Below are 20,784 nucleotides of genomic sequence, written 5' to 3'. Positions count from 1 at the left end.
GCCCTCAAAATTGTCAAAGACTCCAGTCACCCTAGTCATAGACTGTTCTCTCTGCTACCGCACGGCAAGCGGTACCGGAGTGCCAAGTCTAGGTCCAAAAGACTTCTCAACAGCTTCTACCCCCAAGCCATAAGACTCCTGAACAGCTAATCATGGCTACCCGGACTATTTGCACTGCCCCCCCACCCCATCCTTTTTACGCTGCTGCTACTCTGTTAAGTATTTATGCATAGTCACTTTAACTCTACCCACATGTACATATTACCTCAACTAGCCGGTGCCCCCGCACATTGACTATGCAACGGTACCCCCCTGTATATATAGCCTCCCTACTGTCACTTTATTCTATTGTATATATAGCCTCCCTACTGTCACTTTATTTTTTACTTCTGCTCTTTTTTTTCTCAACACTTTTTTGTTGTTGTTTTATTCTTACTTTTTTGTTTAAAATAAATGCACTGTTGGTTAAGGGCTGTAAGTAAGCATTTCACTGTAATGTCTGCACCTGTTGTATTCGGCGCATGTGACCAATAAAATTTGATTTGATTTGATTTGATTTGTATGGTGAAGCCAATGCATGAATATGCATGATCAAAACAAAAAATTGGTTGATCATTAAACTCCCAAAATACCAACACTTGCCATCAGGCCTGTATTACAATACAATATGTTCTGATTCCCACTCAGGTTTAAATTATACATTTAACCAAGGTTAGATTTGGCCTAGGCATGGCATATGCTTGACAACAAACATTATAATAAAACATTCAATTGTATAAGCCTACTGCACAGGCAAAGAGGTGAGAGAGTTCATTAATTTACTTTGAATTTTAAAATTAACATCACTTTACCGGCAATCTACCGGCATATGCCGGTTGGCTCTAAATTTAGTCGTTTCGTGAATAGTACACTATTTGCTCCGGAAGTACTTGGTTGTTCTTATCATGAATGAAACTATCATGGATCCAGTGAAGTCTACATAACAAAATTATAATCTGAGATTGAGAAGCTATTTGGGGCACAGTGTACATATATACATTTGGTAAACGTTTGATTTATTAATTTCCATTGATTTTAAGAATATGATTCTTATTAGGAGTTGTAGCCAAGCTGTAGCTAGCAATTTAGTTAGCTAGCTAGCAAGTTAGCTGACAACTAATGCTTACTAGCTAGTTAGCTAGACAACATTTGCTTGAAAACCGCACTTGCTGGACCTATACAGCTAGCTAGCTAACTAGTTTGTCCTCTTTTCATTGCATTAGAATAGAATGAACACTGTACTATTGCAATTCAATCCTAACGTTAGCTCACGAATCCAGCAGACCAACAACAATAGCCCTGACGACCTACCTATTATGGTTAGTGAGTGTAGGTTTAACTAGCTAGCTAGCGAACTAGGATGTGACCGACAGGCATACTGACAGGGCCAGTTTAGCTGTTACACCAAGAGGCCACTGGTGTTGTAATGAGGATGCTACCAAAGATAATTCATAACCTATCGCTAACTGGCTGATACAGTCAGTCTAAAAGCCAAGATGCAAGCCTATTTGAACAACATGCACCCATTTTATTTTGTAGGTCAGCTGTCCTCATGATGAACTTTGATGGTCTGGACCCAGGGATGGGTGAATACGCACCGGCCCTCCATGGGAGTCTAGAGGCAGGTATGGAGCCCTCAATGGACCCACGGCTCAATCCGGGCTTGTTGCAAGGTGTAGAGCTCAATCCAGATGGTCTTAACGTGGCCGTACCCGAGCACATGATGGAGGGGATGTTCTCTGAACTCCACAGTGTGCATGCAGAAGTAGGCGTTCCTGTCACAGCAACTCACTTTGACCTGCAAGAGGAGCTGCTCTGGATGGGAAACCACAGGGTAAGATTCAAATTATTATGCCAGAAAATAGGGTATTACTGGTACTTGGAACATGAAGTGCGTCCACAAATGTTTTTGTACACTTTGGTTTCAGTTGCCACTTTTTATGTAAATTTGCAATATGGGCTATTCAGGAACAATTTTCTACGATACAAACTTGTTTCCCCACTCTCTTTGTCCATAGGGGCATGGAATGTCCTTCTTTGGTCCGACAATGGGCCGCTACTCTTCTTTCCAGGCACACTCAACTGATGACATTCGTCAGATTCAGAGCATGGAGACTGGGGTTCTGTTTCTCTCTAAGAGTAATCTCAAGTGCCAAACTCGTGGAGGCCTGGTCATGTTCGACTACCCGTGAGTTGCATTCAAATGCTAATTCACATTGTGGTTTTCTTACTGATTTAGTTGGGGGGGAAAAACATTTATGTTATAATACGAACCATACACCCATGTTTACTTAGGTTCAAAGGTGGGTGCTGAAAGCATGCTTGCAAAAATCAACATTTAGTTGAAACATCATGTTATAGTTTCAAATCAGTTTGGATGTGCATCTTGAATACCGTACAGTATAATGTAATTGTCTTAATTAATTAATGTGTGCATTTCAGAATGGAGGAGGGAGCTGACATGCATAGTCTGCTTATGACAGAAAACAACACAATGCTCATGGGTGGACTACAGAACTATGTGCTTGAATTTGACCTTAATACTGTGCAGCAGACACAAAAGGTATTGCATGACACCAGCATGTGAAAAAATAGGCCTAACTCTAAAGATGCAATAAATAATTTAGCCTCTATTTTTGGCCTACAGGCTCTTGCAAATAAGTGATTGAATAGGTGAATAATTGTACATATTGTGATCTTTCCTTCCTATGCCTAGTTTACAGTCGAGGCTCCAGGGGTAGCTATCATGCGGCAGTCCAATCGTTTCTTATTCTGTGGGAACACATCTGGGAAGGTAAGGACAACAAGATAGGCTCAAGACCACCCATGTTTCTCAGTGTTTGGAAGATGTTATTATTATTAATTTTTTACATCCTTAACCATTCGTATATATCTCACCATCTTGCCTTCCACACAACCAGGTGTCCCTTTGTGACCTGCGCACCTTTAAGCTAGAACATGAGTTTGATGCCTTCTCCGGTAGCCTGTCAGACTTTGATGTCCATGGCAACCTCCTGGCTGCGTGTGGGTTCTCCAGTCGAGGAATGAACGGACTAGCGTGTGACCGCTTCCTCATGGTGTTTGACCTGCGCATGATGCGCGCTGTGACACCACTCCAGGTGCATGTGGACCCTCTCTTCTTGCGCTTCATCCCTACGTACACATCCCGCCTGGCCATCATCTCACAGACAGGTATTGATCAAATGGGGAATGTGTTTGTTGTGCAGCCTGCTAGCTGTATTTATCAGAGAATGCAGAAAAAAAGACTGCCTTTCTTTTCCCTCCATCCCCAGGACAGTGTCAGTTCTGTGAACCCACTGGGCTAGCCAACCTGGCTGATGTCTTCCATGTCAACACCGTGGGCCAGTTGCTCATGAGCTTCGACGTGTCCTCCAGCAAGCAGGCTTTGGCCTTTGGGGACTCTGGGGGAGGTGTGCACCTTTGGTCAGACGCCCCAGAGGTCTCCTACAACGGTTATTCACGGGAGACCGAATTTGCTCTGCCCTGTCTGGTGGACTCCTTGCCTCAGCTGGACTGGAGCCATGACCTGTTGCCCTTGTCCCTCATCCCCATGCCCTTTAATAGCTCAGAGCCACTACTGTCAGACTGGGTCACCACACAGGCCACTCCCAGCCCTAGGTAGGTAACAAATTGTTTTAAGACTAGATTTGTGACCTTTTGGGGACTTTAATCTGCTGAAGTAGGCTATGTGGTGAATTCACTGCATCTTGAGGTGGGGTAACGCCAACCCCTCCCCAAAAGTCCCCTTCACAAGGAAGGCAGTGCTCTCTGGCTCTTGATAGATGTATTGTCAAATATTTCTCAACTTCTTCTCTCTCCAGACGAGCACCCCTAGTGGACCCAGAGATCCTGCGCACGATGAAGACTGTAGGGTTCATTGGTTACGCCCCCAATCCTCGCACCCGTCCCCGGAACCAGGTACGTCAATCATCCACAAATTCAATGTCTTTTTTACATTAGAAGCAGTGGGTTTTCGTCTATTTTAGAGAGGTTCAGTCCAGGCAGCGTTATCCAGGAAGAGTTAGATACTGAACTATGCTTGGCTTGTATAGACATCCTCTCCTGGTGACCCAATGTCCTGTTTGCTGTGTTTCAGGTTCCTTACAAGATCAAGGAGGTGGAGCTGGACTATGACAACTACAATCAGGGGGTTCCTGAGTCTCCTATTGGTCGAGATGAAGAACCACACCTCTACATGGTGCCCAAAAAATACAGGAAGGTGTGTCCCTTTACTTATTACATTTGTTATCTACCTGTATATGTGAAATGTGTAGTTTAATAGTATGGATATGTGTTATGAGCACATGTATGGTTCAATGTGGGTGTTGAGGTTAGCTTTTTGTGTCAATGATAAGAGCTTACATCTTTGATTGTTTTGTGCCCATCAGGTCACCATTAAATACTCCAAACTTGGGCTGGAAGACTTTGACTTCAAACATTACAACAGGACCCTGTTTGCTGGCCTGGAACCTCACATTCCCAATGCTTACTGTAACTGCATGATCCAGGTGAGAATCGGAAATGAGTGGTGTTCATTTATATACCGTAAATATACCAAGGTTGATTTATCCATGTTTATTCGTTAATTATTTGTTCCCATTTACAAATAACATTTTTGTTGGATTATTTGAGTGAGTATTTTCCCCCTGTGTGTCTGATTGGTTAGGTGTTGTATTTCCTGGAGCCAATCCGCTGCCTGGTCCAGAACCACCTGTGTCAGAAGGAGTTCTGTCTGGCGTGTGAGCTGGGCTTCCTCTTCCACATGCTGGATCTGTCACGAGGAGACCCCTGTCAGGTAGCCACCAATAGCCATGACACATCTCACACTCTGTCCTATGGCCTATCTTTCTATCCCTACAAAATAACATATTCTTTGCTAAATGTAGTAGTGTGCTTATGTAACAGAGTTGTAATAAAGACAGTTTGATGGAGTTGTAATAGAGTGGTAATAAAGCACTGTAATAATGTGTTTATGTATGGACTGAACTGACTGACCATAGACTGACCATAATTAAACTGTCCTGCTGCCTACTCCCATTGCCATTCACTCATTGCTACCACTGTCCCCTCTCAAAGGCCAGTAATTTCCTCCGAGCTTTCCGAACTATCCCGGAGGCGTCTGCCCTGGGTCTGATCCTGGCTGACTCTGATGAGCAGACGGGGAAGGCCAGGCTGGGCCGTCTCATCCAGAGCTGGAACCGCTTCATCCTCACCCAGCTCCACCAGGAGACGCAGGAGCAGGAGGGGCCACAGGCCTACCGAGGAGCCAGCAGCAGGTGACACTGACAATTTGTACACATTTTACTGCACCTTTTAACTTTTGTTTAAAAGAAATGACACCCAAGCAATCAAAAAACCAACAGATATTCTTTAAAATGATGTGCGTTTCTTACACTATCAATGATAGGAAGTACAGTGCCTTGCAAAAGTATTCATCCCCCTTGCCGTTTTTCCTATTCTGTTGCATTACAACCTGTAATATAAATTGATTTTTATTTGGATTTCATGTAATGGACATACACAAAATAGTCCAAATTGATGAAGTGAAATGAAAAAAATAACTTGTTTCCAAAAATTCTAAAAAATAAATAACGGAAAAGTGGTGTGTGCATATGTATTCACCCCCTTTGCTATGAAGCCCCTAAATAAGATCTGGTGCAACCAATTACCTTCAGAAGTCACATAATTAGTTAAATAAAGTCCACCTGTGTGCAATCTAAGTGTCACATGATCTCAGTATATATACACCTGTTCTGAAAGGCCCCAGAGTCTGCAACACCACTAAGCAAGTGGCACCACTAAGAAAGCGGCACCATGAAGACCAAGGAGCTCTCCAAACAGGTCAGGGACAAAGTTGGTTGTGGAGAAGTACAGATCAGGGTTGGGTTATAAAAAAATATCTGAAACTTTGAGCACCATTAAATCCATTATTAAAAAATTGAAAGAATATGGCACCACAACAAACCTGCCAAGAAAGGGCCGCCCACCAAAACTCACGGACCAGGCAAGGAGGGCATTAATCAGAGAGGCAACAAAGAGACCAAAGATAACCCTGAAGGAGCTGCAAAGCTCCACAGCGGAGATTGGAGTATCTGTCCATAGGACCACTTTAAGCCGTACACTCCACAGAGCTGGGCTTTACTGAAGAGTGGCCAGAAAAAAGCCATTGGTTAAAGAAAAAAATAAGCAAACACGTTTGGTGTTCGCCAAAAGCCATGTGGGAGACTCCCCAAACATATGGAAGAAGGTACTCTGGTCAGATGAGACTAAAATTGAGCTTTTTGGCCATCAAGGAAAATGTCTGGCGCAAACCCAACAACTCTCATCACCCCGAGAACACCATCACCACAGTGAAGCATGGTGGTGGCAGCTTCATGCTGTGGGGATGTTTTTAATTGGCAGGGACTGGGAAACTGGTCAGAATTGAAGGAATGATGGATGGCGCTAAATACAGGGAAATTCTTGAGAGAAACCTGTTTCAGTCTTCCAGAGATTTGAGACTGGCTGGAGCTGTTTTGCCTTGAAGAATGGGCAAAAATCCCAGTGGCTAGATGTGCCAAGCTTATAGAGACATACCCCAAGAGACTTGCAGCTGTAATTGCTGCAAAAGGTGGCTCTACAAAGTATTGACTTTGGGGGGATGACTAGTTATGCACGTTCAAGTTTTTGTTTGTTTCACCCCAAAAAATATTGGTAGGCATGATGTGTAAATCAAATGATACAAACACCCCCAAAATAAATTTTAATTCCAGGTTGTAAGGCAACAAAATAGGAAAAATGCCAAGGGGGGTGAATACTTTTGCAAGCCACTGTAAATCAGCTTGTGGATCACTAAACATTTCTTTAGTGTATACTAGAGCATCTGCTGTGTTTAGTGATGACTTTGGCTTGATTATTTTTCTCTTTTTGATGCTTTGTTTGTTCCAGTGCTCTGGGCTCCTCAGGAGAGTCTGTGATCGGAAGGCAGTTTGGGTGTGAGGTTGAGAACAGCAGCCTGTGTCGCTGTGGAAAGGAGACAGTACGCTCCTCTCTCACCTTGCTCTTCACCATGCACTACCCTGAGCAGAACTCACTTGGTAAGTTTTCCCCAAATTATCTTTACTCTGCCAGCATTTGACTAGTATCATTGTTATTTGGATTTATTGATCATATATTGGTGTTTTAAATCATATTCTGTTAGTTAAGACGATAAAGGAGTACGACTTTGCTGAGATCCTGAAGAAAAGTATATGTCTGGAGCAGAGTACGCAGGCGTGGTGCGAGAACTGTGAAAAGTATCAGCCCACAGTAAGTGACCCTTTAAAAAAAATGTGTTGTTTATTTGTTGTTTGAGTCGATTCTTTAATGTGTTTTTCCTCTATCCATCTATCTCTAGGTGCAGACACGGAACATCCGCTGCCTTCCTGATGTACTGGTCATTAATTGTGAGGTGAACAGTGTCAAAGAGGCTGAGTTCTGGAAGGCTCAGGCAGAGGTGAGCCCCGAATTCCAATCCAAATCAAACTCTTCAGGGTAATATCATGATCAGTCAGTTCAACCGCTTGAGTATTTCCTCCTACAATGGCAAATCGAGAGCTTGGGACTATAAGGTTCTATCTGCATTTTTGTCATTGACATAGCCTTGTACTGTTCAATGTTTTATATCTATATAGTACTCTAAATACCCCAATTCATGTTGTTAAGTTCAAAAGAATACAAGATAAAAATTGCTGACACCATTCAAACCAATGAGGGTTCGGAACTTTAAAGCCAATTGTCTCAGAATCATCTTTTTGCAGATATAACTTTATATTCTCAAGCTCTTGAAATGCTGAATACAGACTGCTATTGATATTTACAATGACACGATGGCCATCTATTTGATTCAGATATTAGCTATAGTAGCACATTAGAGATTTAGTACTTCAATTAGAACTCTTATCCCAATGATGTTGGTTGTGTTTCCAGTGTCAATAATATTTTGGTACAAAGTTATTAGAATGAATCAACCTGTTCCTCTCTCCACAGTACGCTTTCATTAAGGCCAAGAAGAAAGAGGAAATGGAACCCCCTAAGCCCAAAGAACCTCCACAACCACCTGAGTGGTGCTTAGAGTAAGGATGATAAAAAATAACTATAAATATTTGGCTAGTGACAGTTCATACACTCATGGAAATATTGATGGGAAAGCTTGTTAAAACAATGAGCTGACATTTTGTTTTTGAACTGTTACCCTGCATCGGGGTTAGGGTCAATTCTATGCCTATTCTATGGGCGGCTATATCTATGGGTGAGTAGTTGAAAAATCTGTCTGTGCCCTTGAGCAGGGCACTTAACCCTAATTGCTCCTGTAAGTCACTCTGTATAAGAGCGTCTGCTAAATGACTAAAATGTAATGTAAATGTAATGTCAATTCAGGAAGTAAACTGAAATTCAAATTTTCCTCATTGCATTTTTTATTACCTCCATGTTGTTTAGGGAGGAGCTGGTCAATACAGAGGGCCTGACCTTTGACACCAGAGTGGAGGACCTACGTCACGTCTGGATCCCTCTCACTCTGAAGATGTCCATCAGCAAAAGCCAGGGCCTAGAGATCAGCAGCTGGCCAGAGGCCGAGGAGGTGAAAGACACAGAACAGCCAATAACTACTTATACTTCACATTCATAGGCTCACTCACCAAATCATTTTTCAAGACTTCCATGATTTTTCCATTTTGCTCCTTGTTTTTGTTTTGCCGTACTGGTTTCATAGTTTAATAGAATGATATGTATTAGTATGTCTGTTGTTGAAATGAAATGACAACACTTTTATCAACCTTTTAGCTGAGCTCCACTGAGGAGGCTGAAGGAGCGTCTCTCTATGACTTGGTGGTTACTGTGCCTCATGTACTGGACGCTCGCACCGGGGGCAACCTGGTAGCACACATCAAAGTGGGAGAGACATATCACATCAGAAAAGAGGTGAGTGGATGGATAGATCTGTTATAGACAAAGTAAGGACATCAACGGAAAGAAAAAAAATGATCTCACTACAATACATTTTAATAGAAAGTTAGCCAAATTAGATAAGATTTTGCTACCATGGAAAGGACATCACCTGTCTGTCTGTGGAAAAATCGGCCTGATTAATTCTTTAGCCATATCCCAGTTTACCTATTTACTTATGGCCCTGCCTATACCTAACGACTTGTTTTTTAAATTATATGAGCAAAAAATACAGTGGGGAAAAAAAGTATTTAGTCAGCCACCAATTGTGCAAGTTCTCCCACTTAAAAAGATGAGAGAGGCCTGTAATTCTCATCATAGGTACACGTCAACTATGACAGACAAATTGAGGAAAAAAATTCCAGAAAATCACATTGTAGGATTTTTTATGAATTTATTTGCAAATTATGGTGGAAAATAAGTATTTGGTCACCTACAAACAAGCAAGATTTCTGGCTCTCACAGACCTGTAACTTCTTCTTTAAGAGGCTCCTCTGTCCTCCACTCTTTACCTGTATTAATGGCACCTGTTTGAACTTGTTATCAGTATAAAATACACCTGTCCACAACCTCAAACAGTCACACTCCAAACTCCACTATGGCCAAGACCAAAGAGCTGTCAAAGGACACCAGAAACTAAATTGTAGACCTGCACCAGGCTGGGAAGACTGAATCTGCAATAGGTAAGCAGCTTGGTTTGAAGAAATCAACTGTGGGAGCAATTATTAGGAAATGGAAGACATACAAGACCACTGATAATCTCCCTCGATCTGGGGCTCCACGCAAGATCTCACCCCGTGGGGTCAAAATGATCACAAGAACGGTGAGCAAAAATCCCAGAACCACAGTGAATGACCTGCAGAGAGCTGGGACCAAAGTAACAAAGCCTACCATCAGTAACACACTACGCCGCCAGGGACTCAAATCCTGCAGTGCCAGACGTGTCCCCCTGCTTAAGCCAGTACATGTCCAGGCCCGTCTGAAGTTTGCTAGAGTGCATTTGGATGATCCAGAAGAGGATTGGGAGAATGTCATATGGTCAGATGAAACCAAAATAGAACTTTTTGGTAAAAACTCAACTCGTCGTGTTTGGAGGACAAAGAATGCTGAGTTGCATCCAAAGAACACCATACCTACTGTGAAGCATGGGGGTGGAAACATCATGCTTTGGGGCTGTTTTTCTGCAAAGGGACCAGGACGACTGATCCGTGTAAAGGAAAGAATGAATGGGGCCATGTATCGTGAGATTTTGAGTGAAAACCTCCTTCCATCAGCAAGGGCATTGAAGATGAAACGTGGCTGGGTCTTTCAGCATGACAATGATCCTCATCACCCCGCCCGGGCAACGAAGGAGTGGCTTCGTAAGAAGCATTTCAAGGTCCTGGAGTGGCCTAGCCAGTCTCCAGACCTCAACCCCATAGAAAATCTTTGGAGGGAGTTGAAAGTCCGTGTTGCCCAGCGACAGCCCCAAAACATCACTGCTCTAGAGGAGATCTGCATGGAGGAATGGGCCAAAATACCAGCAACAGTGTGTGAAAACCTTGTGAAGACTTACAGAAAAGGTTTGACCTGTGTCATTGCCAACAAAGGGTATAGAACAAAGTATTGAGAAACTTTTGTTATTGACCAAATACTTATTTTCCACCATAATTTGCAAATAAATTCATTAAAAATCCTACAATGTGATTTTCTGGATTTTCTTTTCTCATTTTGTCTGTCATAGTTGACGTGTACCTATGATGAAAATGACAGGCCTCTCTCATCTTTTTAAGTGGGAGAACTTGCACAATTGGTGGCTGACTAAATACTTTTTTCCCCCACTGTATTCCACTTTATTTGGAGATGCAAGCCAGACAAAATTAAACGGTACTATTTATATAATTAATATGAATTTAGAGGGCAGAAATTATTAAATATTAAAGCATTGGACCTCTCACTAAAGGCTTCAGTCATACAAAAACTATACTTAAATCTGATGTCTCACTCCGTGTTCAAGAATGGCTTTTTTTCCTTCATTCAGATTACAACCTCTCACTTTCGGTAATTCGAAAATGAAATAATCTCCAAAATATCACAATTTTTAAAACAAGCAATAGAAAGCTGGTTGCAATTTCAGTTTAATCCACCAGAAAAGACATAACAAATATTAGAACAAATATTATGGTTAAACTCAAATATACTAATTGATTAAAAAAACATTATTTTGGAAAAAGTGTTTAAAAACGGTATAATCAGGGGCCACCCGAGTGGCACAGCGGTCTAAGGCACTGCATCGCAGTGTTTCGGCATCACTACAGCCTGGGGTTCGATCCCTTGTGGCGGGCTGAGCGCCTGCAGGCTGACTTTGGTCGTCAGTTGAACGGTGTTTCCTCTGACACATTGGTGCGGCTGGCTTCTGGGTTAAGCGTGCGGGTGTTAAGAAGGCCTCTCCCGAGCCCGTTGGGGAGTTGCAGCGATGAGACAAGATCGTAATTGGATCGCAATTTGATATCACGAAACTGGGGAGAAAAAGGGGTTAAAAATACAATTAAAAAAAACAACAACGTATGATCTTTGTAAATTATATCATAAATAGGACTTGTGGAGTTATCTCACACATGCAGTTAACAACAATATATGGAAATGTCTGCGCTATCCAATATTATAACCAACTGATCGTAGCATTACCGCAAAAATTGAGGAGGCAAGTGGAAAGGGGAGAAGGTAAGGATCTTGTCTGTCGGCCCTGCATTAAAGACCAAAATTGGCTAAAGAAAATTGTGATCAATAAAAAAGTATACCCGTTTCATTTAAGGACCAAAAAATGGACAGCTGCACCATACAGGTTGGAAAATAGTTGGGAGGAGATTTTTGATGTACCGATTCCATGGCACATGGTTAATGAACTGATACACAAAACGACACCGGATTCAAAACTTAGTTTTTCAATTTAAATTATTATACAAAATTCTTGCAACCAATATAATGTTATATATATATATATATATATATAATATATATATATATATATACATACAGTGGGGAGAACAAGTATTTGATACACTGCCGATTTTGCAGGTTTTCCTACTTACAAAGCATGTAGAGGTCTGTAATTTTTATCATAGGTACACTTCAACTGTGAGAGACGGAATCTAAAACAAAAATCCAGAAAATCACATTGGTGTCATGCAATAAAATGCTAATTAATTACTTAAAAATCATACAATGTGATTTTCTGGATTTTTGTTTTAGATTCCGTCTCTCACAGTTGAAGTGTACCTATGATTTAAAAAAAATTATAAAGAAAGAAAATATATTGTAAAAATATATATTAAAAATATTATATACAGTGGGGAGAACAAGTATTTGATACACTGCTGATTTTGCAGGTTTTCCTACTTACAAAGCATGTAGAGGTCTGTAATTTTTATCATAAGTACACTTCAACTGTGAGAGACGGAATCTAAAACAAAAATCCAGAAAATCACATTGTATGATTTTTAAGTAATTAATTTGCATTTTATTGCATGACATAAGTATTTGATACATCAGCAAAGCAGAACTTAATATTGGTACAGAAACCTTTGTTTGCAATTACAGAGATCATACGTTTCCTGTAGGTCTTGACCAGGTTTGCACACACTGCAGCAGGGATTTTGGCCCACTCCTCCATACAGACCTCCAGATCCTTCAGGTTTCGGGGCTGTCGCTGGGCAATACAGACTTTCAGCTCCCTCCAAAGATTTTCTATTGGGTTCAGGTCTGGAGACTGGCTAGGCCACTCCAGGACCTTGATATGCTTCTTACGGAGCCACCCCTTAGTTGCCCTGGCTGTGTGTTTCGGGTCGTTGTCATGCTGGAAGACCCAGCCACGACCCATCTTCAATGCTCTTACTGAGGGAAGGAGGTTGTTGGCCAAGATCTCGCGATACATGGCCCCATCCATCCTCCCCTCAATACGGTGAGTCGTCCTGTCCCCTTTGCAGAAAAGCATCCCCAAAGAATGATGTTTCCACCTCCATGCTTCACGGTTGGGATGGTGTTCTTGGGGTTTTACTCATCCTTCTTCTTCCTCCAAACACGGCGAGTGGAGTTTAGACCAAAAAGCTCTATTTTTGTCTCATCAGACCACATGACCTTCTCCCATTCCTCCTCTGGATCATCCAGATGGTCATTGGCAAACTTCAGACGGGCCTGGACATGCGCTGGCTTGAGTAGGGGAACCTTGCGTGCGCTGCAGGATTTTAATCCATGACGGCGTAGTGTGTTACTAATGCTTTTCTTTGAGACTGTGGTCCCAGCTCTCTTCAGGTCATTGACCAGGTCCTGCCGTGTAGTTCTGGGCTGATCCCTCACCTTCCTCATGATCATTGATGCCCCACAAGGTGAGATCTTCCATGGAGCCCCAGACCGAGGGTGATTGACCGTCATCTTGAACTTATTCCATTTTCTAATAATTGCGCCAACAGTTGTTGCCTTCTCACCAAGCTGATTGCCTATTGTCCTGTAGCCCATCCCAGCCTTGTGCAGGTCTACAATTTTATCCCTGATGTCCTTACACAGCTCTCTGGTCTTGGCCATTGTGGTGAGGTTGGAGTCTGTTTGATTGAGTGTGTGGACAGGTGTCTTTTATACAGGTAACGAGTTCAAACAGGTGCCGTTAATACAGGTAATGAGTGGAGAACAGGAGGGCTTCTTAAAGAAAAACTAACAGGTCTGTGAGAGCCGGAATTCTTACTGGTTGGTAGGTGATCAAATACTTATGTCATGCAATAAAATGCAAATGAATTACTTAAAAATCATACAATGTGATTTTCTGGATTTTTGTTTTAGATTCCGTCTCTCACAGTTGAAGTGTACCTATGATAAAAACTACTGACCTCTACATGCTTTGTAAGTAGGAAAACCTGCAAAATCGGCAGTGTATCAAATACTTGTTCTCCCCACTGTATATTTACAAAAAATATATATATATGGAGGATTGGAAATTATGCAGACAATTACATTGATAAAAGCCACAATCTATCTGCAATATATTTTTAAAAATTAAAGCCTATATGTGCTAATAATAATATTTAGAAAACTATTTGACTAACTTATTTTTGTTCATGTTGCGGTTTAAGGGGGTAACACATCAGCAGTGGTATCTATTCAATGACTTCCTGATTGAGCCAATTGACAAGGTAATCTTTGGTTACTGACTGAATCAACACATCAAATATCTTATCAATAAATGATCTCTTATCAATTCTTCAAATATAACAATGTGTTTGTATTTTGTTTTTGTTCATGTGTCTCAGGCTGAAGCAGCACAGTTTGATGTGAACTGGAAGCTGCCTGCCATCCTGTATTACGCCAAGAGAAACTACCACTCCAAATACGACCTACGCAGTAAGCCATCCACTCATTGTCAGTTACAGTTTCTTCATTTAGCTGATCAGGGTCAACATGACCATGGATTGTAGTATACATTATACATACAGGATTTCATTTAAATCATATAAAATAAATAAATAAGGTAATTTCAGCAGTAGATATTTGCTTTAGTGCATGCCGCTCCACAACATAACCTTGACCTCCTCTGTGAAGATGAGGGATGGTTGTGGTACTGTGTATGACTGCACTCATTACCTGTTTAAGAACATCCCCACCCCAACACTTGATGCCTGTCTGTCTTCCCCAGTTAAGAACCCCATCGAGGCCAGTGTGCTGCTGACAGAGGCGTCACTGGCGCGGAAGCAGAGGAAGAGCCATGCCACTTTCATCCCCCTCATGGTCAGTGAGATGCCCCAGGCTGGAGATCTCGTGGGACTGGACGCCGAGTTTGTCACCCTCAACCAGGTCAGTCTGGCAGAAGTGTGATTGCTAGGTTTTGAGTATAAGTCAGACTATGCTAGGTCAACAATGTATCTGGGTAGAAGGTTCCTTTAGGTACTGATCCTGGATCAGTTTTTCCTACCCAGATCCTAACCTTAACCATTAAACAGGTGTATAATAGGGGCAGCTTCACCCTAGCAACATAGCAATGAGGATAATAATTAACAACAACAGTGATACATCAGGGAGCTCTGCTTGGAGATCCATGGTTTAAATTCCCCCTTATGGACCAGATCCATGTCTTTATCTGTGTTTATATAGGAGGAGGCAGAGCTACGCAGCGACGGCACCAAGTCCACCATTAAGCCCAGTCAGATGTCTGTGGCACGGATCACCTGCGTGCGTGGTCAGGGTCCCAACGAAGGAGTACCGTTCATCGATGACTACATCTCTACTCAGGAGCAGGTAATGCAGCCCCTCTCGCACTGGCAATAATAATGACTACTTTAACAGGATGGATGGATGTTCAGATAATTATTGCTATGCAGTAAAATCTGATGTTGTATAACCACAAACAAGACAGCTTCCTAACAAAGTGACCTACATTTAACTCATCTTAGTTCTTAAAGTGTATTCTTCCTCACTGTTTTGCTGGTGCAGGTGGTGGACTATCTGACCCAGTACTCCGGCATCAAACCAGGGGACCTGGATGCTAAGATTTCCTCCAAGCACTTGACCACTCTAAAGTCAACTTACCTGAAGCTGCGCTTCCTCATTGACACCGGAGTGCGCTTTGTTGGCCATGGTTTACAGAAGGACTTCCGGGTTATAAATTTGCTGGTAAGTTTGTATACTTAATATACCTGATTTTTAAATGGAACCAATTTTATCTGTGCTTCTATACCCCTGGCCTCAGTTTTAGTAAAGATTATGGGCCGGTTTCCCAGAGACAGATCAAGCCTAGTCCTGGACTAAAAAGCATGCTCAATGGAGAATCTCCTTTGAAATTGCTTTTTAGTCCAGGACTAGTCTTTATCTGTGTCCAGGAAACCATCCCTATAGGTTAGCTAGATTAACAGTAGACAGGGTAATTTCAATGGAGGGAGTGTGGGAGCTCATCTCTGTTTTGATGTACCTTGCTCAGGTGCTGAAGGATCAGGTTGTTGACACAGTCTACCTGTTCCATATGCCTCGTAAGAGGATGATCTCTCTGCGCTTCCTCGCCTGGTACTTTCTGGGTAAGAGCTTATACTCCTCAACCACTGTTTTGCTCATATAGAAATGACTACTTAGTCTGCCATTTTCCAAATTCATCCATGTAACATCCAAATTGTGTGAAATGGCAAAACTGCTACTTGCTTCTCCAGACCTTAACATCCAGGGTGAGACCCATGACAGTATCGAGGATGCACGCACTGCCCTTGCTCTGTACAGGAAGTACCTGGAACTGAGTCGTGGAGGAGGGAATGACGAAGTCCGCAAAGTTCTGAAGGGTCTCTATGAGAAAGGCCGCAAGCTAGACTGGAAAGTCCCTGACTGTGACACAGGAGATGGTCAAGGTAGCCCAAAAAGTACGAAACTGGCATTGCATTAGAGGGTGTAATGTTGGTGGGATCTGGATATTATTGGGGCTAACTAAACTTTATTTTTATTAGCAGTATACGGGATCTATCAATCCACGTTGATTGAATGTAGTCCCCTCCCACAGGCACAGACTTCCCCCCCAGTGATGGGACTGTGAAGGGTGCCTGAAGACATTCCTGCCAAACTGATTTAATCATGGTGTTTAATCATTTCAATCAGCCTTTTCATTTATATTGTTAAAACCAGTACTCACGAGGTATTGACTCCCATAAAGTATGAAACTGAATTAGTCATCGACAAGAGCAGAATGCTGAAAGAGGTTGTGTCAGTGTCCCAACTTTCCACATAATATTGCTTGCCTGTACAGTACCCTGATCAGACTCAGCCATTTACATTATTTGAAAAAGGACTGAACAGTTGTGATCTTCTCCAAAACAGAACTCAAAACAATTTCTGCTTTCATTTTGTATTTTTCATTAGATTTCTAAAGAGTGTTTGTCATTAAGCTGTACGTTATGCTGCTTACATGGGCAAAGAATGTTAAAAATGTGATGAACTTTTTATAGTGATGTTTTTTTGGGCCTGTAATAAAAGCTTAATACAGTACAGTGAATTGTCTATTCATATTCATATTTTCTTCCAAATTCACATTTTATGATGAAGTGGGAGATATACATTTTGCTTAAAGCTAGAATCCTTAGTTGCTACATCCACTTATACATTAATTATATATACCCATTGATTCTTGAACAATATATAAATATGCCTCATGAACTTAGTTCAACTGTCATACCCCATCAGAACCCAAAATATAAGGGTGTTTTACTCCAATGTTTGTAAACAATGTAAATGTAAACAAACAATATATAGCCTCCAAACATGGTTAAACAATGATTTTGATATCATGGATGAGTCCTTGCATCCACAGCCCTGTCTATGAATTTGAGAGTGGTTACAGTTCTCCAGGCTCATTGCTTTTTACCAAAACAGAGGCGGGGTGACACATTTTTAACTTTGAGGTATATTTATCCCATGTATTGTACAGTTGTGGTCAAAAGTTTTGAGAATTACACAAATATTAATTTTCACAAAGTCTGCTGCCTCAGCTTTTATTGTTCTTCCTCTGTTAACCATGGTTACCTGCAAGGAAACACGTGCCGTCATCATTGCTTTGCACAAAAAGGGCTTCACAGGCAAGGATATTGCTGCTAGTAAGATTGCACCTAAATCAACCATTTATCAGATCATCAAGAACTTCAAGGAGAGAGGTTCAATTGTTGTGAAGAAGGCTTCAGGACGCCCAAGAAAGTCCAGCAAGCGCTAGGACCGTCTCCTAAAGTTGATTCAGCTGCGGGATCGGGGCACCACCAGTGCAGAGCTTGCTCAGGAATGGCAGCAGGCAGGTGTGAGTGCATCTGCACGCACAGTGAGGTGAAGGCTTTTGGAGGATGGCCTGGTGTCAAGAAGGGCAGCGAGGAAGCCACTTCTCTCCAGGAAAAACATCAGGGACAGACTGATGTTCTGCAAAAGATACAGGGATTGGATTGCTGAGGACTGGGGTAAAGTCATTTTCTCTGATGAATCCCCATTCCGATTGTTTGGGGCATCCGGAAAAAAGCTTGTCCGGAGAAGACAAGGTGAGCGCTACCATGTCCTGTGTCATGCCAAAGGTAAAGCATCCTGAGATCATTCATGTGTGGGGTTGCTTCTCAGCCAAGGGAGTGGGCTCACTCACAATTTTGCCTAAGAACACAGCCATGAATAAAGAATGGTACCAACACATCCTCCAAGAGCAACTTCTCCCAACCATCCAAGAACAGTTTGGTAACGAACAATGCCTTTTCCAGCATGATGGAGCACCTTGCCATAAGGCAAAAGTGATAACTGAGTGGCTCAGGGAACAAAACATCGACATTTTGGGTCCATGGCCAGGAAACTCCCCAGACATTGATCCCATTGAGAACTTGTGGTCAATCCTCAAGAGGCGGGTGGACAAACAAAACCCCACAAATTCTGACAAACTCCAAGCATTGATTATGCAAGAATGGGCTGCCATCAGTCAGGATGTGGCCCAGAAGTTAATTGACAGCATGCCAGGGCGGATTGCAGAGGTATTGAAAAAGAAGGGTCAACACTGCAAATATTGACTCTTTGCATAAACTTAACGTAATTGTCAATAAAAGCCTTTGACACTTATGGAATGCTTGTAATTATACTTCAGTATACCATAGTAACATCTGACAAAAATATCTAAAAACACTGAAGCAGCAAACTTTGTGAAGACCAATACTTGTGTCATTCTCAAAACTTTTGACCACGACTGTAGTGCGACAGTGTGTGACGGCACATGTTTATAGCACCCTCTGCTGACCATACTTGGAAATGTTTGCTTCTGTAATTCCAGGTGAGACAGGTGTATTAATTAATCTTGAATGGGTCAACGCGGGCTACTTCCAAACTGCTTGTCTGACCATAATAAACCATTTAAAAGTTGTCCTGCAACAGAAACTCTTTCTTGGCCTCATTTTGCGATGTCCAATACGTTTTTGTTAGCTAGCCTACATGTGTGCAGGAACAACAGGAGGTAGGCTATTTACTTTTGCAGCTTTTGAGACTGTTTTTCTGGAGCAAGTAAAAAATATAATTTTGTTGGTGAACACTGCACAGAGTTACCATTTTAAGGAGTTGACACTGGATGCGCGTATTTGTAAATGTGGTTATGGATTTGAATTAGGCCTAAAACGTGCTATTTGGGTTATTGGAAAGGATCCTGAGATCACGACCACCCGACGTTTCATCAGCCGGGCGCGCCAAAGCGTGCTAATACGTCATCCGTGTCTCTATTGTGACATAGGCGATTAAGTGGTTTTCAAAGTCAGGCAAGGGCTAATCATATGGTCATTATTTTCTGCAAGACAGGCCAGGAGGCAGTCGATTAGTAGACATCTTACCAGCCAGCCATCCTACTCAGTAGGCCTCAGATCATACCCCGCCATCTCGACAATAATGATCGGACAGAAGAACAAAGTAAATCCTGTTTTTCTCTACTCTAGCATAGCCCATTGCCAAATATCCAGTCCATAATAATGTCAATGGACTTTTAGCCTGCAATCAATGTAATCTTCATCGGCCTATTAATGTTTTAGGATACATTTAGCAGATGTCCTTATTTAGCCGCATACAGACAGTCCGCGAAAACGCTGCTGCCTCCATTTGTTTCCAAGTGAAAATGTGTTTCTCAAGCCGCTGAGAAAAATTACCAGCGCGTGCGGCGGTGGTTGTGGTCGGTAGCTAGGCACGCCTTCGATGCGGATGGGTGGGAAGAAAATCTGCCGCTGGCTTTACATAGAAACCAATTGATGCGGCTGCGTTTTCTTTCGCTGTGTGTAGGCCATTGCATGCTCACATTAGAAAAGCAGTGCTAGTTAGAAGCTTACCAAAAAATGGTTATTAATTTGTCCCTGTAGGAGAACCCTTTGGATAACCTTTTATAAAGGTTCCTTGTATAACCATCCACAAATAGATCTAACTTAATTAGAGGGTTCTATGATTTCCCTACAGGGACAAATCAAAGAACCATAAGGGTTCTTTAATTGATATTGTTGCTGTAGGGCAGGGTTCTTCAATTCCGGTCCTGGAGGGCTGAAACACTTCTGTTTTTTATTTCTACCTGGTAGTTAATTGCACTCACCTGGTGTCCCAGGTCTGAATTAGCCCCTGATTAGAAGGAGAGGATGAAAAACAGAGGTGTTTCGGCCCTCCAGGACCGGAATTGAAGAACCCTGCTGTAGGGGAACACTTTTTGGTGCAATGTAGAACCCATTTTTTAAGACCCATAGAGGGTTCTTTGATTTTTCCCTGTAGGCCAGTGTAGGGGAACTGTTTTTCATGCTATGTAGAACCAATGTTTGAAGAACCATAAAGGTTATTTTGTTTGTCCTGGTAGAGGAACCGTTTTGGTGCTATGCAGAACCTATTTGGAAGAAACTTAAGAGGATTATTTGATCTCTACAGGGGAACCCTTTCTGGTGCTATGAAGTCAGAACCCTCTTATGAAAAGGTCTATACTGGGTTCCAAGTAGAACCAATAACGTGTTCTATCTGGAACTGTACTAGAATTGCATTATCTGATTACTATTTACATTCAGCAGTATGACTCATCCATAACTCAACTTGAGGAGGACATTTGAAATAATTTCCCAGACATTTCTCCAACTGGTTGTATCAAAGTGACTCCAAGAAAAAGGGTTCTCTGAGTATAAATAATGCTAACCATTGCTCACTTTAAAGAACCTCTTAAGAACCCTTTTTTCTAAGATCCCATACGACACCAGGTTGAATGTCAAAACCATGACTATAAAGTAATCTCTCTGCTATGTA

The 20,784-nt window shown here is 42.0% G+C and overlaps 1 protein-coding gene across 1 annotated transcript; it reads left to right on the top strand.

The window, feature by feature from the left end:
* Nucleotides 1–925: 925 nt before the first annotated feature.
* LOC311147512 (PAN2-PAN3 deadenylation complex catalytic subunit PAN2-like) lies at nt 926–17,016 on the top strand. Its single transcript, XM_084184263.1, has 25 exons — nt 926–1,042; nt 1,579–1,873; nt 2,058–2,227; nt 2,482–2,602; nt 2,756–2,833; nt 2,961–3,231; nt 3,333–3,678; nt 3,882–3,978; nt 4,157–4,279; nt 4,449–4,568; nt 4,727–4,855; nt 5,137–5,336; nt 6,988–7,136; nt 7,241–7,347; nt 7,436–7,534; nt 8,068–8,153; nt 8,518–8,659; nt 8,863–9,000; nt 14,127–14,186; nt 14,304–14,394; nt 14,687–14,844; nt 15,142–15,285; nt 15,481–15,660; nt 15,965–16,058; nt 16,188–17,016. Exons 2-25 carry the CDS (start codon nt 1,592–1,594, stop codon nt 16,412–16,414), a joined length of 3,612 nt encoding a protein of 1,203 aa, XP_084040389.1. The 5' UTR covers nt 926–1,042; nt 1,579–1,591; the 3' UTR covers nt 16,415–17,016.
* The last annotated feature ends 3,768 nt before the right edge of the window (nt 17,017–20,784 follow it).

The sequence above is a fragment of the Coregonus lavaretus genome (genome assembly GCF_964263955.1).
Source record: "Coregonus lavaretus genome assembly, chromosome: 20".
Lineage (NCBI taxonomy): Eukaryota > Metazoa > Chordata > Actinopteri > Salmoniformes > Salmonidae > Coregonus > Coregonus lavaretus.
This window is presented reverse-complemented; position numbering and strand designations above follow the sequence as displayed.